This window comes from Varanus komodoensis, unplaced genomic scaffold (genome assembly GCF_004798865.1).
Source record: "Varanus komodoensis strain SLA01 unplaced genomic scaffold, ASM479886v1 scaffold1, whole genome shotgun sequence".
In the NCBI taxonomy this organism is placed as follows: domain Eukaryota; kingdom Metazoa; phylum Chordata; class Lepidosauria; order Squamata; family Varanidae; genus Varanus; species Varanus komodoensis.
In genome coordinates, this window is record NW_025335268.1 from 43,972,135 (window position 1) to 43,995,304 (window position 23,170).

The 23,170-nt window shown below is 40.6% G+C and overlaps 1 protein-coding gene across 5 annotated transcripts in view; it reads left to right on the forward strand.

The window, feature by feature from the left end:
* Positions 1-1,719: 1,719 nt before the first annotated feature.
* Positions 1,720-23,170, forward strand: part of NHSL1 (NHS like 1) — a 180,404-nt gene continuing 158,953 nt past the window's right edge. For 2 of the 5 annotated variants that reach the window (XM_044423692.1, XM_044423733.1), the window contains exon 1: positions 1,721-2,435. In XM_044423692.1, coding sequence (XP_044279627.1) covers positions 2,117-2,435 — 319 coding nt within the window. In that variant the 5' untranslated portion in view covers positions 1,721-2,116. Of the gene's footprint in view, positions 2,436-23,170 lie in introns of all 5 variants that reach the window. The other 3 variants (XM_044423676.1, XM_044423660.1, XM_044423652.1) reach the window with 2 other exon arrangements.

Sequence of the window (23,170 nt, forward strand, 5' to 3'; positions counted from 1 at the left end):
AAAAATGGATGCATCACATCCAATTCCACTAGCAGAAACCAATTATGAATTCTAAATCTATTAAAAATAAAAGTTTCAATTGATACTATTAGTAGAATGCTCATCTGCTGCCTAATTTGGTATTAGCTGAAAAGGGAGTGGTGACTTTTGGGGTTCAGACAATGTTAGGTCAAAGCAGGAGAAGGTATTTGGAGCTCAAAGGTGAAGTCGAGCTCTATTGTGTTACTGGAATAGTGGGGTATGAATGAATAAATGAATGTTTGAAGTTCAGACAACCTTCTGGGTGGCGCAAGAAGCTTTGGAGCTCAGGAGCAGCATTCTGCCCCAAAAAGAATGGGTGTATGTTGTGCTTGGGCATCCAAGGTCAGCCAAGAGGGATAGTGTGCAATATCATAACCTTATAAACTGGGCATTCTAAGAATCACACATATGTTCAGAAGTATACAACTATGTGGTTTGGGGTGATAGCATCTATTTAAAATATCCTTGTGTGGTGTAAGTTGTTAGAAATTAGATATTATTAGTAGTTTATTCTGTGTAGAACCAGTTCCCAAAGAAACTCACCAAACTTACTTATTGTGGGCGCTTCAAGAGTTTATGAGAAATAATATACATGGAGTATGAGCAAGTCCATGCATAACAATCTCCCTAAGAATGGGGAAGTTCTCAATACATGAATCGTCCATGCTATACTACTGTATAACTAGTTCAAGCCACATACTTGAGTGTAACCAGGGAAGGGGGGCAACATAGACATCTGGGTTGAGAGTTTTTTGCTCTGTCCATGAGATCCAACACAGTAATATAACAATTGCTAAACTTCGCAACTTTTGTTGCTAAAACTTCAATCCTATGTCAATGCAGCTGCGTGTCAGCTTCACTGAATAAAGGCTTATGTCTGGCTAGGACTGTAAATGCTGCAGCAGGGCAAAAGAAGACAAAATGTTGAACAACTACAGGAGCGCCCTTTAAGGTCCATGCTCATTTTGCCAGTCGGTCTGCACAGGGTCCAATCCAGGTTTATACTCTTTATCACATTATCCCAGGTAATGTTGAGCAGGGGAAAGGAACTTGGTAATCTCCACCATACATGAAACTCGAAATGCCTAGTCACAGCCCATAAACCCTATGCCTGGGTGACAAGTGTGAAGGAAAGGCACACACAAGCAGATCAGCAGCGATTTATTTGGGAAATAGTTGGTATTTGCAGAGGATCTTCTTGGAGGAAAAAGCAGCTTCGTGAACCGGAGGGTAACATACGCACGAACACCAAGCGGCAGAAGGAGTTAAGGCACCGCAGCGAGAGAGAAAGAGGCGTTCCACCTTTGGTTCGCTGGCGGGCAAGGAGTAGCTTGGGCAGCAGCTACAGTTGGGAAAGCTACAGGTAGGCGGCGGCCTTTATTGTTGTTGTTGTGTACGCGTTTTTCAAAACTTTCTACATTCCCTCTCATCAGGTTTCTGCCGAGTGGTTTTGCCTTCTCCTCCCATCCTCCTGCCTTCGTTTTCCGGGTTCGGAGTGCGGCTGTTTACGAGACGCCGAGAGTGGCGAATCCCAGGTGACCGCGCGGGGGTCGCTTGTCTCTCTTTTCTTCAGCTGTGCCCCTTCGGTTTGCCTGGAGGAAAAGGCGCTTCTCCCGGCTCCCCTCCTCCTCCGCTTCCTCCTCCGCTCCATTTCGGCGAGAAGATCGGCTCTCTTTCCTGTTCCTTGCCTTGGAGCAGCGGGAGCGTCAGCGCGGGTCCTGGATTTCCCTCTCGCCAGCCCAGGAGAGCTTCCTCCGCCTGCCGGCCCGCTCGGTGCCTTTTCCTGCCGCCGCGCCGGCCGGGCAAGCTCTCCCCTTCGCCCGCCGAGGCGCGATGTACCTGCGGCGCTTCCCCGCTGCCCCCGCGGCCGGCCGAGCGCACGGCAGCCGCTCCCGCACGTGAGCCCTTGTCGGCGGCCTCTCGGCTTGAGCTCAGCGGCCAGCCGCGGACTTGATGTGCTTCTTCTGAAGGAGGACCAAAAGCGCTGACTTCTTCTGGGAGGGGAAAGAAACGCACACACAAGCGTGCACTCTTTTCCTGGATGCAGCTTGTCTTTCGGCGAGGGAAGCGCTAACTCGCCCCGAGTGTGCCCAAGATGCCTTTCCCGATGAGGACCGTGTCCCCCCTCCAGCTGTGCCGCCTGGAGGAGGATGTCGCCGCCCAAAGGGACAAAGAAGGGCACGGCGGGCGCGGCGCGGCGGGGCTGCTCTTCGGCTCCTTGGAGGAGGTCTGCTCGCACTCGCTGGTCTCGCTGCTCTGGCAGCTCTCCGACCTGTCCCGCTGCGCCAGCGACGTCTTCGGCGGCATCCAGAGCCAGGCGGACAGCCTGGGGCGCCGCAGCGCCGAGCTCCAGCAGCGCCTGGACTCCCTCAAGGCGGCCGCCGCCCGGCTGGACCACCGCAAAGTGAGGATCCGTAAGTTTCGCGCCCCTGCGTCGTGGCTTTGGCGGGAGCGGGCCGGAGGGATGGGCGGGCTGGGGTTGCCTGGGTTGCCCGCCGCCGCCGCCGCGCGTTTAGCTCCGTGTTATGCTGGCGTGGGAGGAGAGGGTTTGCGCGGCAAACTCTGTGGCCCCTCGTAGTAGACGGTGGAGAGCGAAGCCCCTCCGACGAGGCGCCGCGTCCGGCCGCCAGTCGAGGGTTGGACTGGACGGCAGTTATCCCCCCAGCTTGTCCCCTAAGTGGGCCGCAGGGCAAAGCCAGGCCGTTCTTCTTGCAATCCGTGCAGGCCCCACCGGGTTGGGTACAGTGCTCAGACAGTGCTGCCTCTCCCGAAGAGGATCTTTAATGCCGAAAGTGCCGAGGTGTTTAGTCTCTGGATGGGAGCCGGTCAAATGGTTCTGAATTCAGGAGTCTCCTTCACTGGGTTGCCAGGGATGAAGTCCTCTTCATATGTTAGTGCCTAACATGTGTAGCGTGCTTTGAGTGTATACCACGAAATGTTCACAAGAACATCACTGCTAGAAGACTTCCTTGGGCTGTCCCACTTGAGATGGGCTTGAGATCATCTCCGACTGGGACCATTGCCCTTAAAGTAAGGGAAAACCGATCATCTCTCACCATCTGTTTGTTTAAAAAAACAACAACTAATGTCACTAAGGGAATGAAACTTCATTGGTAACTTCATTGGTGTTGCTCCTTGACCTTTGTTTTAAATCCTTTTGCAATTTCTCAGGTGGTAGTAGGAATGTCATTGTTGCCTGATACACAAAATTGGGAAGAAACTTGTTCTAGTAATCTCAATATTTGAAAAGTTCTACCCCCCCCCCCCGGACTGAAATCATTGGGCAAATCTAACATGCACTCAGCATGAACGTTTTCACAAGTAGGTCTAAGTTCAATTTTTTGCTTTCTGTGTGGGAATCACCCTGATCAGTATGCATATCTTGGGTGTGCTTCTAGATCTAGCATTGCTATTGGACAAACAAGTGATACATCTTAAGCACAAAGAAACCTTTCACCAGTGTTTGGTACAGCAGCTTCTTTCCATTGTGGAAAGAGATGTTCTTAACTGTAGATTTTCCTATGTTGGTAACATCCAGGCTTGATTATTGTAACATGTAGTATGGGTTTGCCTTGGAAAGATGTATGAAGAAAGATTCAGGTACTTCAGCTGGTTCAGTCCACAGCAGTTAGGCCGTTAACAGGGTCTTGCTGCTGTCACTATGGTGAACATTTTTCTGAACTACTTAAAGAACTTCATTGGCTTTCATTCCACTCTCCCTGTTAAACATGTTGTACAGCACATTTTGGGCTGCCTGTACAAAGTACTCAGTTACTGAGCTCTTCTCAGGAGCCCCTTCATGTAGGGGATAGGTGGTTGGTCACCAGAGAGAAGGGGTTATGATTTATTGTGACACCCAGCTTATGGCAATCCCTCTCTCAGCAAATTTGCTTAGCACAATGATTCTTCTTTTCAAACAAGAAGGATGAGTCTGTCTTGTTCACCTGGTTTTTATGCTAACTTGTTAATTGTCTGTAGCTGTCCCAATATTTTATCAATATTTTGATGAACTGCTTACATGCTCTACTTGTTCTTAATCTGCTCTTCTACACTTACTAAGTTAGCTTGTAAACCACCTTGAAGGCACCATATTGGTGGGAAAAAAACCAAAATAGGCATTAAAATGGTTCCCTTTCTCCTTCTGGCACACTTGTACAGCTAGCTTTGTTCAGAGTTCCCCTGAGAGAACATTCATATGCCATTGCGAATATTCACAGTGATCTTTCTGATTGAAAAGGAAGAAATTCTGATTGGGTGTTCCTGGCCAACTCCAAGACATTCATTCACCTGATAAGGGGAGCCAGGGCTTGAGAAGTGGTTAAGAGCACAAGACTGGGATTCATGTGATCTAGTCCCTGCTCAGCCATGGAGCCCAATGGCTGACTTTGAGCCAGTCAGACTCTCAACCCAACCTACCTCACAGGGCTGTTGTGGGGATAAGATTGAGAAAAGGAGAATAATGATGTAAGCTGCTTTGAGTTCTTTGTAAGAAAAAAGGTGGGATATGCATCTAATAAACAAGGAAACATACATGCATGTGCTGAATAAAAATGGAAAAATGACTGCTTTCATGTTTGCTGTTGCAAGCATTGCAATCCTATAAACATTCCAAAGTTCAGAACAAAACATGACACAATTTTCCCAGTGTAAGCTCCACCCTTATTTCAGAAAGTCAGTTAGCTCCTGTGTGAGTGTTTGGAATTTCCTGCTGGCTCTGTGCAGTGAAAATTTCAGAGTGTGTGTGTAAGCATGCATAGACCCTTCTTACCTTTCCCCCTTTTCAGTTTTGCTGTTTGTTCCTCTAAGTAAAAAGGAAGGCTTACAATTTATGAAGGGGAGGGTGGGGAGAAAGAGCTTGTTCCAGAGTAGAGAAGCTTGTTTGTCAGCATTTCTGTTGGGTATCAGTTTTCTCCTTTAATTTGGCACATTAGCTGTAAGAAAGTGTTTGGCCTTTCTGCTAATTTATACTACATTTTGTATTTCAAAATTTTGAATATATCAATATTTAAAATATTAATACTTTTAAAAACAAAAAGTTTTCTTACACAGTACATTCAGTTTTTCTGAAATATGCCTGCTTTTCATTGTATGGCTTAGATCCTAAAGTAGACTTTTGGGAAGGGTGCCTTCCACTGAAGAAAGGCTTTCAGTCCAGCAAATCACACTGGTGGAAAGAAGGAGACTCTGCACCCCGCTATGCTGTTCAGAAACACCAGAGCAGAGCTCCAGAGAGTGTGGGGGCAGGGGAGATGAGAAAGCCAAATACTTGATACATACCCTGGCAGGAGCACATTTAGGATTCACCCTACCAGTCTCTGCTCATTAATGATTAGGAATAAATAGGCTTATTTTCTTGCAACTGATTCAGCAAGCATTTGTAAAATCTGTACATAATTCAGTCATTTTAACATAGATGTGTTTGTCTATGTGGTGAACAACAGCAGCAGCCACATGGACTGGTAATAAAAGCTTTTAAAATGAAATGATCCTTGTGTGTTTGAAGTTAAGAAACCATACCATATACTTACGTGTATGTGAAGTATACTCTAAATGTGGGTTTGGTTTGTAAGTATTTTGATAACATCTTGTCTTTGAATTGAAATCCAAATAAGAGTTCAATGACTCCGCCTGTTTCCACCAGAGGTTTGTAAAAAGGGTATAAAACATTGGAGTAATGTGGGGAAGCTTCTTTGTTGGACTGAACATTTCCTTTCCCATTTAGCCCAGTGATTCATGCATTGGATGGCTACAGTTCATGCCTCTTCTACAGCCACCAAATGCTAGGAAGGAAATGCTGTGCAATGCAACCTATGACTGTTTTTGTTTTGTTTGGAGTCAGCTGTTTCCACCGGGAAGATCCCATTTGGCTCACTACACCTCCTGCTGCAAGAAAGAAAAATATTGTGAAAAGACTTTCCTGTGTATTAAGTACAAAACAAAACAAACAAAAAATGAACCACAGGATTGGAAGAAGAATCTTCCCTTCCATGCCCATTCTTCACACATTTCCCTTCTTGTAGCAATTTGCTTGTAAAAACACTTACCCAGTGCTATGCTGAAGCAAGTTACATGGAATCTATGACACAACAGCAGTTTATTTCCAACAATTTATTTCTCCTCTCCTGAGCCTATGCTTTTCTACTGGCAAGAACCTTTCAAGCTTTTTCTTCTTATTTGGATGCTTTCCCTCTTGATGACATGGTAATTCAGCATGGCTGAGAAGCAGGATGAGGCCAAATTAATAAGCAGCCATTAGAGATTTGCTAGAACTCAAATAGGAAGAGGACAACAGTCTAATTTGACCTTTAGCGCTATGGTGCAATACTCCTGTTCTTAAATCCTCATACTAAAGCTTAGATCCCAGGCCCCTGAAAGGCCCCTGAAATTGCTGCTCAGAACATAATTTAGATGTCCATTCAACTTACCAATACATTATTTGGAGAATATTGGGTACATTATTGCAAAACCTCTGCAAAAACAGACCTCATTGGACTTAATGAGTTTCATTATACTCTTATTTTGTAATTATATGCTTAGAAATGCAATTCATTATAAGTTGAAAACCAGCCTGTACCATGCAAGTAACTTTGCTTGAAGCAAGAATGAAGCATAAATGCACATTCAAACAAAAACCCTTTTCCACAGGGAAATTGGTACAAATCTTGTGCTAAGGTAAGCATCCCCTTGAATAAAAGATGAATCTGCACAGATACTTTTTTGGTTGAAATTTGAAAATGCTTTGTATATTATACACCCTGAATGAGTATAGTGTTCAATAGCTTCTACTGTTTTTCAAAAAAAGCAGTTTTACTTGAAGAGGTAGCTATGAATGTCCAGGTGTGCTTGTTTAAAAAAAAAATCTGTCCCACCCTAGCTAACAATCCTTGATGTTTCAGTTAAATCACACCTGACATGAATTAAATATTTCTATCTTAAAAAAAATGCAAGTAGCATCTGCTGGAAGGGAAGAGTAATAATTTGGATTCTAGGAGATAGGGTGGGTGAATTTAACTCCTTTCTCCCCTGCTTTGGTCTTGTTGAATATTGCTCTTTTAAATATGATATTTACTTGAGTGGGGTAGGGAATTCCAGTTGGTTAAATTGTTGTCCATGCCTGTTGAGCCCAATTAAATATCCCACTGGCTGACTGATGCTATTACATTTTTTAAAACCTGCATGTTAAGTGCAGAGATGCATCTAATGTCATATGTAGTTTGGTCAAATACTGCAGCAACAGATTGAAAGCAATAGTGTCTTTATTGAATGATTAACAGATAGTACTGGGTATGTTCTGAATTGCAAAGATGATATTGGATGTGTTTTGTATTTGCTCTTTGACAAGTGGAAAATAATTGCTGTTGATTTACTTCAGATGTATTACTTATTCAATGATACTGAGTCTTTAACCAAAATTGAGTTAAGGATAAGCCTGTTGTTTTCAAAGACCAGTATACATATAAACAGCTGTAGGTGTCTCTGGGTACTGTAGGCATGGACTAAGGAGTCTAAGTTTCAAATTCCTACTCAGCTGCTCAACTCACCAAGTTACTTGGGACTGTCACTACCTTCTCAGCTTGTATCTCACAGCATTGGTAGGAAGTTAAGATGAAAAATTGCTGTGTAAAGCATCCTGAATTCCTTAGATAAACATCGTATACAAAATAATTTTAAAATGATTGGCATGTTCTTTTTTCTTCTTTTTGCTTTCCACAGAACTTTCTCACTTGAATTTAAATGAATTTAGTCTTTGAGGTGACATTGGTTCTTTTAAAGTTGACTTTAAACAAATTAGTTGGCTGATCCCAACTATTTTTTTTTTTTTTTACTTTGTGGCTTTATGTGCTCCCTAAATTCTTCTGTTTTATAAGTTTGCTTTAGTATTGCTCAATAGGAGAAAGTTTTGAAAAATACAGTGGAAACTTCTAGCTATTATTAAAAACCATCCTGTCGGGTTTGCTTTTTTCTTTAGGTCAAAGCTGTGTTTTGCTTATTGTTTACAAATCATACCAAGCTACTAATTATAGTATCAAGTAATGGGTGTAGGCAGGGAACAACTTTTACCTTTGGTTTCAGGCACTTGTTATATGAAGAGTTAGAGAATGTTGTGTACCTGACAGTCAGGTATAATGAGTATGGCTTTGCTTTTGGAATTTCTGCTGTCAAGTTACTTCGGAGGTGATTAAGGAAAGACAGTCAGGCAGAACATCACTTTCCCAGATCCTGGAGCAGTGTGGAATGTGTAGCTTTGACCAGTAAATATACATTAAATTAAGTTTATGACCCAGTCTCAATTAAAGGGAAGATATATAGAGATACTCATGAACATTTCTTCTAGCTGTTCCTATATCCTAGTTTCAAGCATGCTGAGTCCTGTGCAGGTTGTTCCTTCTGTTTTGCATTGGCTTTACTTAGCCCAGGTGCTCCCATTTATAGCTTGTTTGATGTGTAATCTGAAGCTGAATCTTGGTTGTTTAGCCCAGCAGTAACTCATGAGCCATTGTGCTAAAAACTTGGGTTTCATGTTGACCGAAAATGATCGAAAGGGCAAGTGCTGAGTGTCCAAGAGACACTGCACTCATTCCTTTCTTAATGGTACCATGAATTCTTGGGATACAAAACCTGTACATTGGCATTTAAGTGTGAACCACAATAGTGACTACTGTGAATGAAATATATGATGAAAACAGAGCTCAGTGTTTGAACCTGTAGGAAGCAAGAAGTTGTTGTGAACTATGTAAGAGATTTTCTGACAGTTGTAGCAGAAATAGTAAATAAGAATGTAACCCTTATAAGTATTACATTGAATCTAGATTTGGAAGAGTATGTCCATTATAATTAGTGGAACTTATTATTTCCTGTGGGTTTCAGTGACTATTAAGTATGACTAAATCTGGATCAATTCAGGTAACAGTTAAAATGTGCACATGTTATGAATCTAATGCTTTTATGCTTTTACCCAACAGCAATCTGTTTTCTACTGCCCAAGCATTACCAGTTGCTTCAAATGTTGTTGTTTCCTCAGTAGACACACCAGGTCTAATTTATCTTGCATTGATTTACTTTTTTATTGCTCAGTGTCTTGCTGCAATCTGGCACCTGCCCCAAGTTTCTAGTTTGTATTAGCAAAGGCTTTGGTAACAGATGGTGCTTGTGCAGAGAGGGAGTCCATGAGGACTTGAGAAGATAGCTTTCTGGGCTTTCTCTAGCTTTAGAGACTGTTTCATATGTATGATGCAGAAAATACTTAAATTAAGCATGGATGCCTTCCTTTCCTTTACATAGGTTCACATTGTATTCTGGTGAACTAAACCTTGTCCCAGTAGTAACATCACATATGTGCAAAGTGATAAAAGATTTGACTGCAATGCAGGACATTAAGGTTTTCCCTCTTCACTTTTCTTAGTAGGTTCTGCATTGTCCCTGTTTGAGTGATGTCACATTTTTCTGATCCAAATATATTATTTGATGACATTTATATTTTTGCTGAAAACCACAGCAGAAATGGGTTATCAGTGCTATCTGTATTCACTCCTTCATCCCTGGTATGCAGGTTTCTTATGGATCAGAGCATAACCAATTTGCCTAGTGCACAGGAGATGAAGTGGCTACAGGAGATATGTGCAGAGTGCGTGTTTCCTGTAGTGTCCCCTTGTATTAGCTACTTGAATACTCATGTTGCATAGCTGATGGGAAGGTAGGGCCCTGTTTTATCATGTTAACTGCCTGGAGAGCTTTGGCTATTGGGCAATATGAAGATGAAATAAATCAGGTGGGATGGGTTTGCATATGAGAACTATGTCTAATCTCTGCTGGATCAAGTCCACTCTGTAAAACATGGTAGGATTCAGATTGCCTTTTGCTGGTGATCGTTTCTAAAAGCCAAGATGTAGTCCTTGACTGGAAAAGATTGTCAATCCATAATGAAAAGTTCAAAAACTGGTTTGTACTGATAACATGTGGTAGTGCACAACAGTTTTTGATATAATGTCTGTTTCTCTTATTTCCTACTTTGGCTGGTCTCTATTGTTTTGTGTGTTATATTTAATGCAGCTGGCCAAGGCCAAGGTGGGAAAATATATTAGTGAGGACCAGGAGGCTGCAATACAAACATGATAGGAAAAAGCTGGCTAGAACAGCAGCTCTTCAAATAAGAGAACCAGCACTCCACCCACTTTCTCCAGGTATTAGCTTCAGACTAATTAGCACACACACAGAACAAAACCTGTCAGGCAGGCTTTGTCTGAGTAATGCTCATCAGAGATAGGCTTGAGATCTGTGGCCCTAAAATTACCAGATGTCATTTGACTCTTTACTATGCTTATAATTGTCCATTGAACAGTGTTACAATAGCGCTAGGCATATAGGTTTCCTGCTTTTGAAAAATTGTAATACAAAGTTATGTTTAAATATTTAAGGCTTGTTTGCTTTCTTCATTTGACCTTAAATCACCTTGTTAAAAATGATGTCTCCATAGTTTTTACAAATTTATTACATATTAACTGAAAAGTGTGAGGTATGCTTGTTAAATTGCAGTGACTTACTTTAAAGTGTTTAAATATGCTTTTAATCAGTGTTTTCAAACTGGGTTACAATAATAGTTTGTTCTCATACATCTGAGCAAAACCCATAGGAATGCTTTTTTTTCTGTAGTTGAAATAGTATTGGCAGAAGACTATACAAAGCCACACCAAATTTTACTAATGATAGTTAACCCAAAGCAAGCTGGAAAGCCCAGGAAATATGTTTCAGAAAAATGTTTGTATTTATCAGCATATACGTTGATTCATGTATAAGATGAGGTCAGTATATTGGGCTGTTTATATAAGTCAGGAGTATAGGATGACCCCTAAACTTTGCTTTACTATTTTTGGTTTCAAGGGCCATCTTATATATAAGATGATATATGCAATACCTGGGCTCCGAAATTCTTCAGTTTTTAATGAAGTCTGTAGATGCTGTTTCCCTTAGTAGATAGGAAAATATCCATTATCATTGTCAATGCTTTTAATATAGCAATTGTATTAGGGAGTATGTGTACATAGAATTTTTAGTTGGTCATGTTGAATTACTTTTTGTTAAATTTGCCTGAGCTGTTATTCACTAATGGCTTCTTCAACAGGTGATATTTTGACATGGCTATGACATGGATATCATTTGCATATAGAAAAAGAATATATACCTTGTATGTTGCATTCTGTAACATGAATCAGTTGTTAGTATATTTTACTTATTTGCATCTCCCTTGTCCTTTTTTGTTCTGCAGCTTGTCCATTGGACTATTGGCGGTATTAAGTTATAAACCACTCTTACCTATTCTGTCTTGTCATACATATGTACCTTGGAGGGTAAATATTACTCTTCTCTGCTTTCCTTGTCTGTTTGCATAGCAAACCAAGCAGCCTTCAGACACACTGGAAACCAATAAAGAAGGAATCATGTTCTGTCCTTGACTTGTATGCTATGTGGTCCTTATAAATGAGTCTTACAAAATATCACTGTAGAAGGTTACATTTGGAAAGTTATTCACATAAAGTGATTCACATCAAAATCTGAATAACATTTTGAACTGAGAGCAAAACAGTGCAAATGCATAGGGGAACAGGAACTTAGAATGTTTCAGTCGGGAAAGGTATAGTTGCTTCACTCTTTTCTGCTTTAAAGGGTTACCCTTGTACAACATTATAGGTCAGAGCTGGGAAGTGGAGTGCCAAACTTATTCCCGCTCACAGTCTGTGTGTGGAAAAACCACGCTGGTTGCTCTCAGACACTGGAAACAGAACCACAGAAAGGAGTAAATGGTGGTGGCAGGAAACTGAAGGGAAGGAAACTGAAGGGGCCCGGATACTAGCTATGCAGAAGCTTTCTTCAGTCTCCTTCACTCCTCATCTGCAACACTGTTGCTAGAAGGGCAAAAAAGGTCCGTTTAGCAAAAATACAGAGCAAAAGAACGGGGAGACAAAGATAGCCTCAGCCACTCTTTCCACCCTTCATAGGATAAGTGTAAGCCTCTGAGTTCAGAAGCTTATGCTTGTTATAGGATTGCACCCGAAGCGATTTTGTAATGGACTTCCTGCCACTCCGAACTTTCACAGGGGTCCTCAAGCTTTTTAAACAGGGGACCAGTTCTCTGTCCCTCAGACTGTTGGGGGGCCGGACTGTAGTTTGAAAAAAATATGAACAAATTACTATGCGCACTGCACATCTTATTTGTAGTGCAAAAAAGAAAAACAGGAAAAAACAATACAATATTTAAAATGAACGATTTTAATCAACAAACTTTTTGCTATTTCAATGGGAAGTACGGGCCTGCTTTTGGCTAATGAGATGGTCAATGTCTGGTTCCATATTTGTCATGGTTAGTTATAAGAAGTGATGCAAGTGTGCATCAGTTAGTCTGGATCTGGTTGGAGATTTCAGATGTTTCATTCGGGAAAATGTCTGTTCACATACATAGGTGCTGCCAAAGATGGTTGCCATTTTGAGTGTATGGTTCCTGAGATATGTCTCAGAGGGGAGAGATGCATAACATTAGTAAGGCTGCTTGACTTGAATGCATCTTCCAGAGAGTCACAATTCTGTAGTTCGGCTAGTTCCATTTGGTAAATTGGATCAACAATTTCAAAGTCAACAGAAAATGGGTTCTGGAAAAGCTGTATGTCCTGTTCATGGAGATGAACCTCTTTAAATCTAATCTGAATTTCCTTTTACAGCATTTCCAAAAGGGGAATCAGATAATGTGACAGGTCACAATTATGCCTTGAAAATTTATAATGTTTTAACCCTCCTATAATCTATGGGCTGTTCTAGGTTTATGTAGGAGTTGTTTAACACTAGCCCAGACTTCACTGCCTGGGTTTGGATGATATGACAAACTGTGGCTGTGGTTTAAATAGTCAAAAACAGCACAACAGCTCACCATGGCTATGGTGGTCCACCACGATAGTGAGAGTAGGTCACTATGTCTCCATTGGTTTTGCCCATCAGCCTGGTAATTTGAAAGTTTCAGCAATGTATGGCTAGGATCCAGACTGTCAGATATGCCTTTAGAGTCAAAATGCTATAGGGAATTTATGTATTAAATTGCAATTATTCCACATATTCTCAATGGCAGTTTTTAAAGAAAAAACCCTTTACATAGTTAAGATGGTAAAAAATTCCTCTCTGCATTAATAACAGTTTAATATTAGAACATTCAAGTTAATTCTAAAATCACTAATGTTTGTTTCTGTTCTGCTACTGTTTCTTTCTCCTAGGTGCTACCTTTTTACTGTCCTTGGTAAACAGTAGAACTAAACACCTACTTCGAGAACAATTCTCTGGGCTCAGGGATGATTCAGGAAGGCAACAGGATTGGAAAAACTCTGAGGTCTTAGTTGAAGCTTTAGCCTTGGACATATTTGTCCAATTTTTGGAACTCCATTGTTGTGTCCTCACAGCTCATGGTGGCTCCCTGTATAAGTTCTGAACTCCAACATTGGAATTCTGACCTTGTAGAGGGAAGAAAATGTTCAGGAATGTTATGGATAGGGCAGGAGCAGTCATGGATTTGAAGGATTCTCTGTCCTCTTAGCCATGGCCATGACACAGAGAGAAATACACATAAAGAAATATAATTCTCATAATAGTTCAGACTGTACATGGGAGAGATAAATGAAGCATAACTGTGTGATAGGGGTCTCTACAGTACATTCTTTTTCCTTTAAGCCTTCCTAGCTTTGCTGCCATTTACAGTCATGTGGGTAACCACACTCTGAAACTGTATTGCTCAAAGAATTAACAGGATATGCATTTGGTGCAGAAAAAAGAATTGCTGTTTTTATTCTTAAATGAAGCTTTACTTCTCTCTCTCAATCTCCTCCCCCTCCGTCACCCCCCTTCTCATTTTTTATATATATGGAACACACAATTTCTTACTGTTTAACATTGGAAGAGTAAGCTGTTGAATTGCATAACTGCAAAAACAAGGAAGCTGGTGAGGAAACAGTAAAAGTATTTTTGAATGCGCCAATAGATTTTCTCCCTTTACTGAATCTTTCTATCTCTTATTCAATTGCTATTTCAAGACTACTGCCTGAAAATCGCTGCAGGTTGACTGGTTCCGAATGTTTTCAGACAAGAACATTAGCCTCTAAATCGGTATGTAAGCTGCCTTTTAAAAATAAATGAATGGGCTTGTGAAATAGCGTATTGGAAGCCCAAAATAGGTTCTTGTCTTCTAGAGGCACATCTAATTCAGAAGGAACATCAACATAATTGTCACGATTTTCATTTAAAAAAGAGAGCAAGAAATCTTGGCAAAAGTATAAAAACTTTCTGTTGCTTGCTTGGCTTGTGGCCTAGTGTGAAATATTTGCTTCATGGGTTCCCCATCAAAGACAGGAAACCAAGTAACAAGTAAAATGTTTTCAGGTTGTCTGTTATGTGCACAGGAGACACACCTTCACTTGTCCACACCTCAGATAAGGGGTGGGATAAAATATAAAACGTGAACACCAAATTTCAGGCATACGGTGAAGTGACGTGTTATTTCTAGTATTTGTTGATGAAGTGGTTTTTGAAATGTATTTGGTTGGGGTTCAGTACTTTGAGTGTTTGTGACTGGTTCTTATCCTCCTTTTTCTTCTTGTAAAATTATTTGTCTTTTTACCAGAGCTTTGCCTAAGCTGGTGCCCCCCAGATGTTTAGGACTGCAACTTATATCAGCCTTGCAGCTAGCCATGCCTAATGAGGCTGATGGAAATTAAGATACAAAACATCCAAGGCCATGTTGTCAGATTTTGCTTGACATAAAACTGAGCTACTTTATATTCTCTCTAGTTGTGATCCAACCAAATTATATGCAGCTGTGTGTTTCAGAAGGATGGGTTTCCACCCAGAGATTTAACTCAACAAATCATGGGTTAAAACTCTGGATTGTTTCTCCCTCAACAGCCCAGAGTAAAGGGTTTGGACAGAATAGAGCACAGTTTAGGGATAGGATGTTCCTAGGTTGTTTATCAAAGCAGATGCAATGAGCTGTCAGGAAAGAGCAAGTTTTCTCTTTCCTGCATAGTCCCAGCTACCCATGGTTTAAACAACTTATAGGTTATTATTACTTGTGGATTGGATCATTATATTGGAGCAGGAAAATTCTATGTAAAGCCAAGTATGACATGTCAGTGCTCAGTCTGCTGTTGATTTCTATCAGGATACTTTGTTAAAAAAGTGTTGGTAAAAATGGAAGGTCTCTATAAAGTTCAATATATAGCAGTAGCTCTCAAACTGTGTTCTGGGAATCACCAGTGGTCGCTGTTGCATTTATTGTTTATTATGATGAAAACAATGTGCTGATGAACTGAGGGTTTCTTACAAAACATACTGAAGAACAAACTGACTTTCTGTAAAATATAAAATTAAAAGCAGCATCTGTTGAAGTTCCAAAAATAAATAAATAAAGATAAATAGAACCAAACTGGTTTCATTTGAATAATTTGAGCCAAGTGATCAGGAAATCTGAAAGAGAGACCTTCCTGCTCTGCAGTTTGTCAAGAAGAACGAAGCCTATAAGAATAAGGTAAGAACTACTTCTTGTAGGAAGTAATTGGGAAAAGACAATTTCAAGCATCTTTCTTACATAGCAGTTGTAAAGTACAATTATGTAATGATCCATAAAGAACAAGCAACCAGGATAGTGTACTGCTTTCAGAAAAAGACCAGAGTTATGAAAATGTGTGTAAAGAATGAGAATGATTATTTAATTCCCTCTGCTTTGAATAGTACAGCTTCTTGCAGCATGACATTTGGGTTTACCTGCCAATGACTACTTTGTGACATGGAAATACTTTGAAAATGTATAGCAGAAAACTATGCTCCCTTATTAGGATATTTGTAAGTTATGCTAGACATTGTGGAGGTGGGAGGGACTAGATATATGACTTTGTTGGTAGTTGGTAGATGTATACCATTTTGTTCGAATATGTGTTTATCATGGAATAGTTGAGCCTTTATGAAGAATCTAAAGGCTGTTTGTTGTTGTTCAACAGCTGTACGCATAGAACAGGGCTCTGAATTGTACAGCTTAGAGATGAGTAATATCTCATAATGCTCGGTAGCTGTGTATAGAGATACTGTTTCCAGAGGAGTTCAAGTGCATAAACACACCTGTGATCATTGTGTGGATGCTTTGATTAAAGAGCTTTCCTTTGATTTACCTGCATCTGTAAAACTTGTGGCAGTGAACAGACTGCTTAGCCTATTTAACAGACATTCTGAAGAAGAATAATGCTTTCTAATCATGGGGATTTGAATGCTAAAGTAGGAAGCCAAAAGATAACTGGATAGCAGGCAAGTTTGGCCTAGGAGTACAAAATGAAGCAGGGCACAGGCTGGTAGAATTTTGTGAAGAGAACACATTGGTCATAGCAAACACTCTTTTCCAACAACCCAAGAGACGACTCTGCACATGGACATCACCAGATGGTCAACACAGAAATCAGATTGACTATGTGCTCTGCAGCCAAAGATGGAGAAGCTCTTCACAGTCAGTAAAAACTAGACCAGGAGCTGACTGTGGCTCAGATCATGAGCTTCTGGTTGCAAAATTTAGGCTTAAGTTGAAGAAAGTAGGGAAAAGCACTAGGCCACTCAGGTATGACCTAAATCATATCCCTGATGAATATACAGTAGAGGTGACAAATATATTTAAAGAATTAGAACTGATAGACAAGAGTGCCTGAAGAATTATGGACGGAGGTTTGCAACATTGTACAAGAGGTAGCAACTAAAGCCATCCCAAATAAAAAGAAATGCAAGAAAGCAAAATGGCTGTCTGAGGAAGCTTTACAAATAGCTGAGGAAAGAAGGGAAGCAAAAGGCAAGGGAGAAAGAGAAAGATACACCCAATTGAATGCAGAATTCCAGAGAATAGCTAGAAGAGATAAGAATGCCTTCTTCAATGAACAGTGCAAAGAAATAGAAGAAAACAATAGAATAGGGAGGACCAGAGATCTCTTCAAGAAAATTGGAGATATGAAGGGAAAGATGGGCCTGATGAAGGACCAAAATGGCAGGGACCTAACAGAGGCAGAAGAGATTAAGAAGAGGTGGCAAGATTACACAGAGGAACTATACAAGAAAGAGCTTAATGTCCCTGATAACCACGATGGGGTGGTCACTGACCTCGAGCCAGACATCCTGGAATGTGAAGTCAAATGGGCCTTAGGAAGTCTGAGCAACAACAAAGCTAGTGGAGGTGACAGTATTCCAGCTGAGCTATTCAAAATCTTAAAAGACGATGCAGTAAAAGAGCTACATTCAATATGCCAGCAAATTTGGAAAACTCAGCAGTGGCCACAGGATTGGAAAAGGTCAGTTTACGTTCTGATACCAAAGAAGGACAATGCTAAAGAATGTTCAAACTACCACACCATTGCACTTATTTCACATGCTAACAAAGTGATGCTCAAAATCCTACAAGCTAGGCTCCAGCAGTATGTGGACCGAGAACTACCAGAAGTACAGGCAGGATTTCGAAGAGGCAGAGGAACATATGCTGGATCATGGAGAAAGCTAGTGAGTTCCAGAAAAACATCTGCTTCATTGACTATGCTAAAGCCTTTGATTGTGTGGATCACAACAAATTGTGGCAAGTTCTTAAAGAGATGGGAGTACCTGACCATCTTATTTGTCTCTTGAGAAACCTATATGTGGGTCAAGAAGCAACAGTGAGAACTGGGCACGGAACCACTGATTCGTTCAAAATTGAGAAAGGAGTTTGGCAAGGCTGTCTACTGTCGCCCTGCCTATTTAATTTATATGCAGAGCACATCATGAGAAAGGCGGGGCTAGATGAATCACCAGTTGGAATTAAGATTGCTGGGAGAAATATCAACAACCTCAGATATGCAGATGATACCACTCTAATGGCAGAAAGTGAAGAGGAACTAAAGAGCCTCTTGATGCGGGTGAAGGAGGAGAGTTCAAAAGTTGGCTCGAAACTCAACATTAAGAAAACTAAGATCATGGCATCCAGTCCTCTCACTTCCTGGCAAATAGATGGGGAAGAAATGGAGGTAGTGACAGATTTTATTTTCCTAGGCTCTAAGATCTCTGCAGATGGGGACTGCAGCCAAGAAATTAAAAGACGCTTGCTCCTGGGAAGGAAAGCTATGGCAAAACCTAGACAGCATACTAAAAAGCAGAGACATCACCCTGCCAACAAAAGTGTGTATAGTCAAGGCTATGGTTTTCCCAGTTGCAATGTATGGCTGTGAAAGCTGGACCATAAGGAAGGCTGAGCGCTGAAGGATTAGGGCCTTTGGATTGTGGTGCTGGAGGAGACTCCTGTGAGTCCTGTGGACCGCAAGGCAATCAACCCGGTCAGTCCTAGAGGAGATCAACCCTGACTGCTCTTTAGAAGACCTGATCCTGAAGATGAAACTCAAATACTTTGGCCACCTAATGAGAAGGAAGGACTCCCTGGAGAAGAGCCTACTGCTGGGAACAACAGATGACAAAAGAAGAAGGGGACGGCAGAGGATGAGGTGGCTAGATGGAGTCACTGAAGCAGTTGGTGTGAGCTTAAGCGGACCCCGGGGGATGGTGGAGGACAGGAAGTCCTGGAGGAATGTTGTCCTTGGGGTCGCGATGGGTCGGATATGACTTGGTGACTAACAACAACAAACCCTCAGTTTAGGAGGACATGGAGTAATCTGTGATGCTGACTAGGAACTGAATTGTACATTTGTGGAAAATGCAGGAAAGCTAAAACCAAAGGGCTTTTAGTATCTTTTGTACTCAAGGGGTTTAGTGGATTCACAAGTTCTGTTTTTATTCTTTGCACTGTGAAGTTTTATTTACTTATTTACATTTTCGTCGTATCTTCTATCCACCTGGAATCTCTAGATAGCTTATAAAGGAACAAAAGCTGCATAACAGCTCTTGAATAAAGCAACTTTACAATATAAAAAATATACCGTGAAAATCATTCTAACCATTAAAATACTGAGTGAATAAAAAGGGTTTGGCCTGAAAGGAATAAAACGTCGGCACCAGACACTCCCCTCTGGCAAGCAGCTTTCACAGTTGGGGTGCCTCTACCGAAAAGCCCTTCCTCAGGAACTACTCTTCCAGCCTTTTTCAAAGAGGGATCCAGGAGAAGGAATTCCATGGATTGGACAGGTGTATATGGAAGGAGACATTGCTTCAGATAGGCAGGCCATAAACCGTGAAAGGCTTTACGGCCCGTTTCAGCCTTGAGAAAGATGACTACCAGGTGTCATGATAACACCATAAATTGAGCTGGGACTTCAGTTTGTAACCCGTGAAGATAAGGACTGGTGTTATGTGATCGTGTCTGCCAGTCCTAGTAAGTAGCCCAGTGGCTTTATTTTGTATCAGCTGAATTATCTGGATCATTTTCAAGGGAAGTCCCATGTAATGTGTGGTGTTATGGCCTGAACAGGGGTTACCAGAGTGTTGCTAGATTCTTTCTAGCATTTTATTTGTTTTTGTTTTTTGTCGTTGTTTGTTTTTCGGCATCAGGCTAAGACCTTTTTATTCAAACAATATTTTAACAACATATAATATTTATAGGTTTTAATTGTGCAGCCAGGGTGTTTCCAGGTTTTATTTGTATTTGTATTGTATGTATTTATTTGTGTGAGCCGCCCCGAGGCTATATAGCAAGGGGACGGCATACAAAAACTTTAAATAAATGAATAAATAAATAAATTCTGTTTTGATGTTCTCATTCAAAACGGTCATATCTAAAATGTTAATGTTAAGGAATGACTCTTCTTTCAGATCATGAACAAGGCTGCCAGGCTCAAAAGCACAGCTGTAATTTAGAAGATAGTTTACTCTGGATGCTTGTGACAAATAGTGAGAATTAATAAAAGAGAGTCTTTCTTTTGTATTAGATTGCTTCAAAGACAGATTGACAGAATGTATGGGAATATATAGACCTCCCCCCTGCCCCCCCCCCCCCCCGGCCCGGTACTTCAAATCACTGTTTGCTTTTGGCATCCAGTTCTTGATCTGCTGAAAGCCATGTTGAAGATTCAGATGAATCATAAGTTAGGTTTTTAAAAACATTGCTTCTTGGTGAATGAGCATTTATAATACATTCACTATACATTCATATTTTCTGATGTTATCTAAAAGACTACAGAGTAACTTAGTTCTGCTGTGCTTGGAAGAATCACTTTTATAATTGAAGTTAAACATACACTAGCTAATTTACAGTTTGATTATTTACATTAATTGTAAGGTTACAGGGTGAAAGTAATCATTATAATATAAGTGCAATAAAAATAAATAGCAAAGAAATAAAACCACAGAGTCAGATCAATTTGAAGAGGGGCCGGAAGAATAAAAACCATGGAGCTAAAGTCATGTCAAACCAACCTAATCTCATTCTTCAACTGGGTTACCTTCCAACTGGACAGAGGAAATGCACTGGACACTACCCAGATTTTATCAAAACCTTTTGACAAAGTGCCCCATGACATCCTAAAAAATTAGCAAAATGTGGGCTTGACCGTACTACTATTAGGTGGATTCATAATTGGCTTCAAAATAGGTCATTGAGAGTGATACTCAATGGTAGCTTCTCAGCCTGGAGAAGAGTCACTAGTGGCCCACAGGGCTCAGTCCCTGGACCAGTACTCTTTAACTTCTTTATTAATGATTTTGAAGAGGAAATCAAGGGAACAATAATTAAATTCGCAGATGATATTAAGCTGGTTGGAATAGCTAACACCCGGGACGATGAAGATCCAGGGGGAGTTAGACAAGCTTGAATGCTGGGCAGAAAACAACAGAATGAAATTCAACAGGGACAAATGACAAGTTCTCCACATAGGCAAAAAAATTAGCTGCATCGATATTTGATCGGAAATACTCAGCTCAATGTTACTGAGAGTGAAAGGGACCTCAAAGTTGTTGTATACCTTAAGCTAAACATGAGTCAGCAGTGTGATGCAGTCACAGAAAAGACAAACACTCTTTTGAGATGCATAAATAGAGACATCACTTCCAGAAAAAGAAGTACTCATTCTTCCCTCCACCACATTAGTCAGACCTTACATGGAATAAAGGGTTCAGGTTTTGGACACCCAGGTTTAAAAAGGATGCTGATAATCTGTAGACTGGAAGGCAATAAAGATGATACAGGGCGTGGAAAATAAGTCTTATTTTCTTAATAATGAGAGGCTGAAAGAACTGGCTGAGCCTTTTCAGCCTTGAGAAAGATGACTACCAGGTGTAGGTACTCTACAGGTACCTCAAAGGCTGTCACAAAGATGAAGGAAAAAACCTATTTTCTCTCTTCCCTGATTGTAGGACACGAAACGGTGACCTTAAACTACAATACACCAGGTGCAGGCTATACACAAGAAAGAATTTCCTGACTGTGAGAACAGTATAACAATGGAACAAGCTGCCAAAAGAGGTTGTTTGCTGTTCTTTATGAGAGTCTTTCAAGAAGCAATTGGACATTTGTCTGATTGGGATGGTGTAACTGGCATCCTGCAATAGGCAGGGTTTGGACTCAACGGCCTTCTTGGCCCCTTCTGACCCAACTATTCTATTACTCTGTGATTCTGTGGGTATTGAATCCACAAAAGGCCTGGGAATAAAAGCAACTTTATTTAGTACTGAAAAACATGAAAGTGGGAGGTCCCAGGTTGCTTACTCTGGAAGGGGCTTTGCACAATTTTTTAAAAAAGGCATTTGATACTAACTCCAGTTTAGTGTGTGTGTGTTTAACTTTTTCGTTGCTCCACTGGGGCAACAGTGAACTTGCCAGCTAATTTATGGTATGTAATATAGCTGGCAAGTTTGTTGAGGTTTTCATTTTGCACATGTTGAAGACATGATGTTTCAGAAATACGCTATATGTTTATTTTTTGCACATGTGCTTTTACTGTTGTATAATATACATGGTTTGTGTAATAGTTATTGTGTATGGCTGAAAGCATTTGGTAACTGGCTACTTTCCAAATGCTTGTGAAGTGCAAAACCAACCCTGCTTTATTGATTTTTTTAAAGATATGAAGGGATGCAGTGTTTTAGATGCCATGGATATTAAGTTGGCATTCTGTTGCTTTCGTTTAGTCTTTCCATACCCCCTACAGATTTTTAGTTGCACATTTTGAAGACTGTATACACTGAAACAAGAAATACTGATGATTCAAATAGAAGTGTAGCAGATTATTCTAATGCACAAACATATTAAATAGTTTAGATAAAAGGTGAAATCTAGCTTTGTGTGAAAAGGATTCACCTTCTGCACAGAGACTTTCCCATCCATTCCTTCTTTCTGTTACCCCATGTGGCTTCCAGTCTTCAGAGAGTCCACATGGCAGGTTTTCAGAATGCTAGGGCTAGTTGCAGGAGAGATGGGAACTAGTTCTTTCTCTTTTTGGTTGATGGAAATAATTCCATCTGTGGAAGGGATTAATTGGATACCATTAAGTATCCTTGTTTCACGAGTGAATGAAGGGGCATTTTTTTTTAAATCCTTTGCCCTGCACATAACTTTTCTGTTACATTTTCTGCCCTGAGTCGCTTGTGGGGGAGAAAACTAGTAAAAAAATACTCATATTAGACCTGCTGCAAAGTTTATAGGGTTAGACAGTTTGCTATGTAAGGAATGTAGGGTCAGCCATGCTGTAGCATTAAGCAGGCAGGAAGAAGTGGAGTAGGCATAATTATTTGGTAACTATAAGCTAATAACCTGGGATAGTTTCGCAAATAATGTATAGGGATGCTTTCCTAAAATAAATCTGTATGGAGACAAATGGCTAGTATTCTGTGTAATGCAAATTGATGAATATGTTGGTGGGAGAGAGGAGTGATGGAATCTCCAGCCAGTAACATAGAAGCTCTCCGTGAGCATTTTGCTTTCTTAACATTAATATCATATGTTGTATTTTCTGCTTCCTGTATAATTTCTGAAGAACACACCTGTTAGGAGATGTAAATCAACAAACTTGGATTTGTTCTAACAGGATGCCTCTTAATGGAAAACTTCAAATAATATACTAGGTAAGTTTCTGATATTTATTTTTAAATTTGTACTTTTAAATTTATTTTAAATTTGTAAAACTAGAATGAATCTTAATATAAAGAAATTTGCTTCCATTGAAATAAATCAGAGTTGCATTCA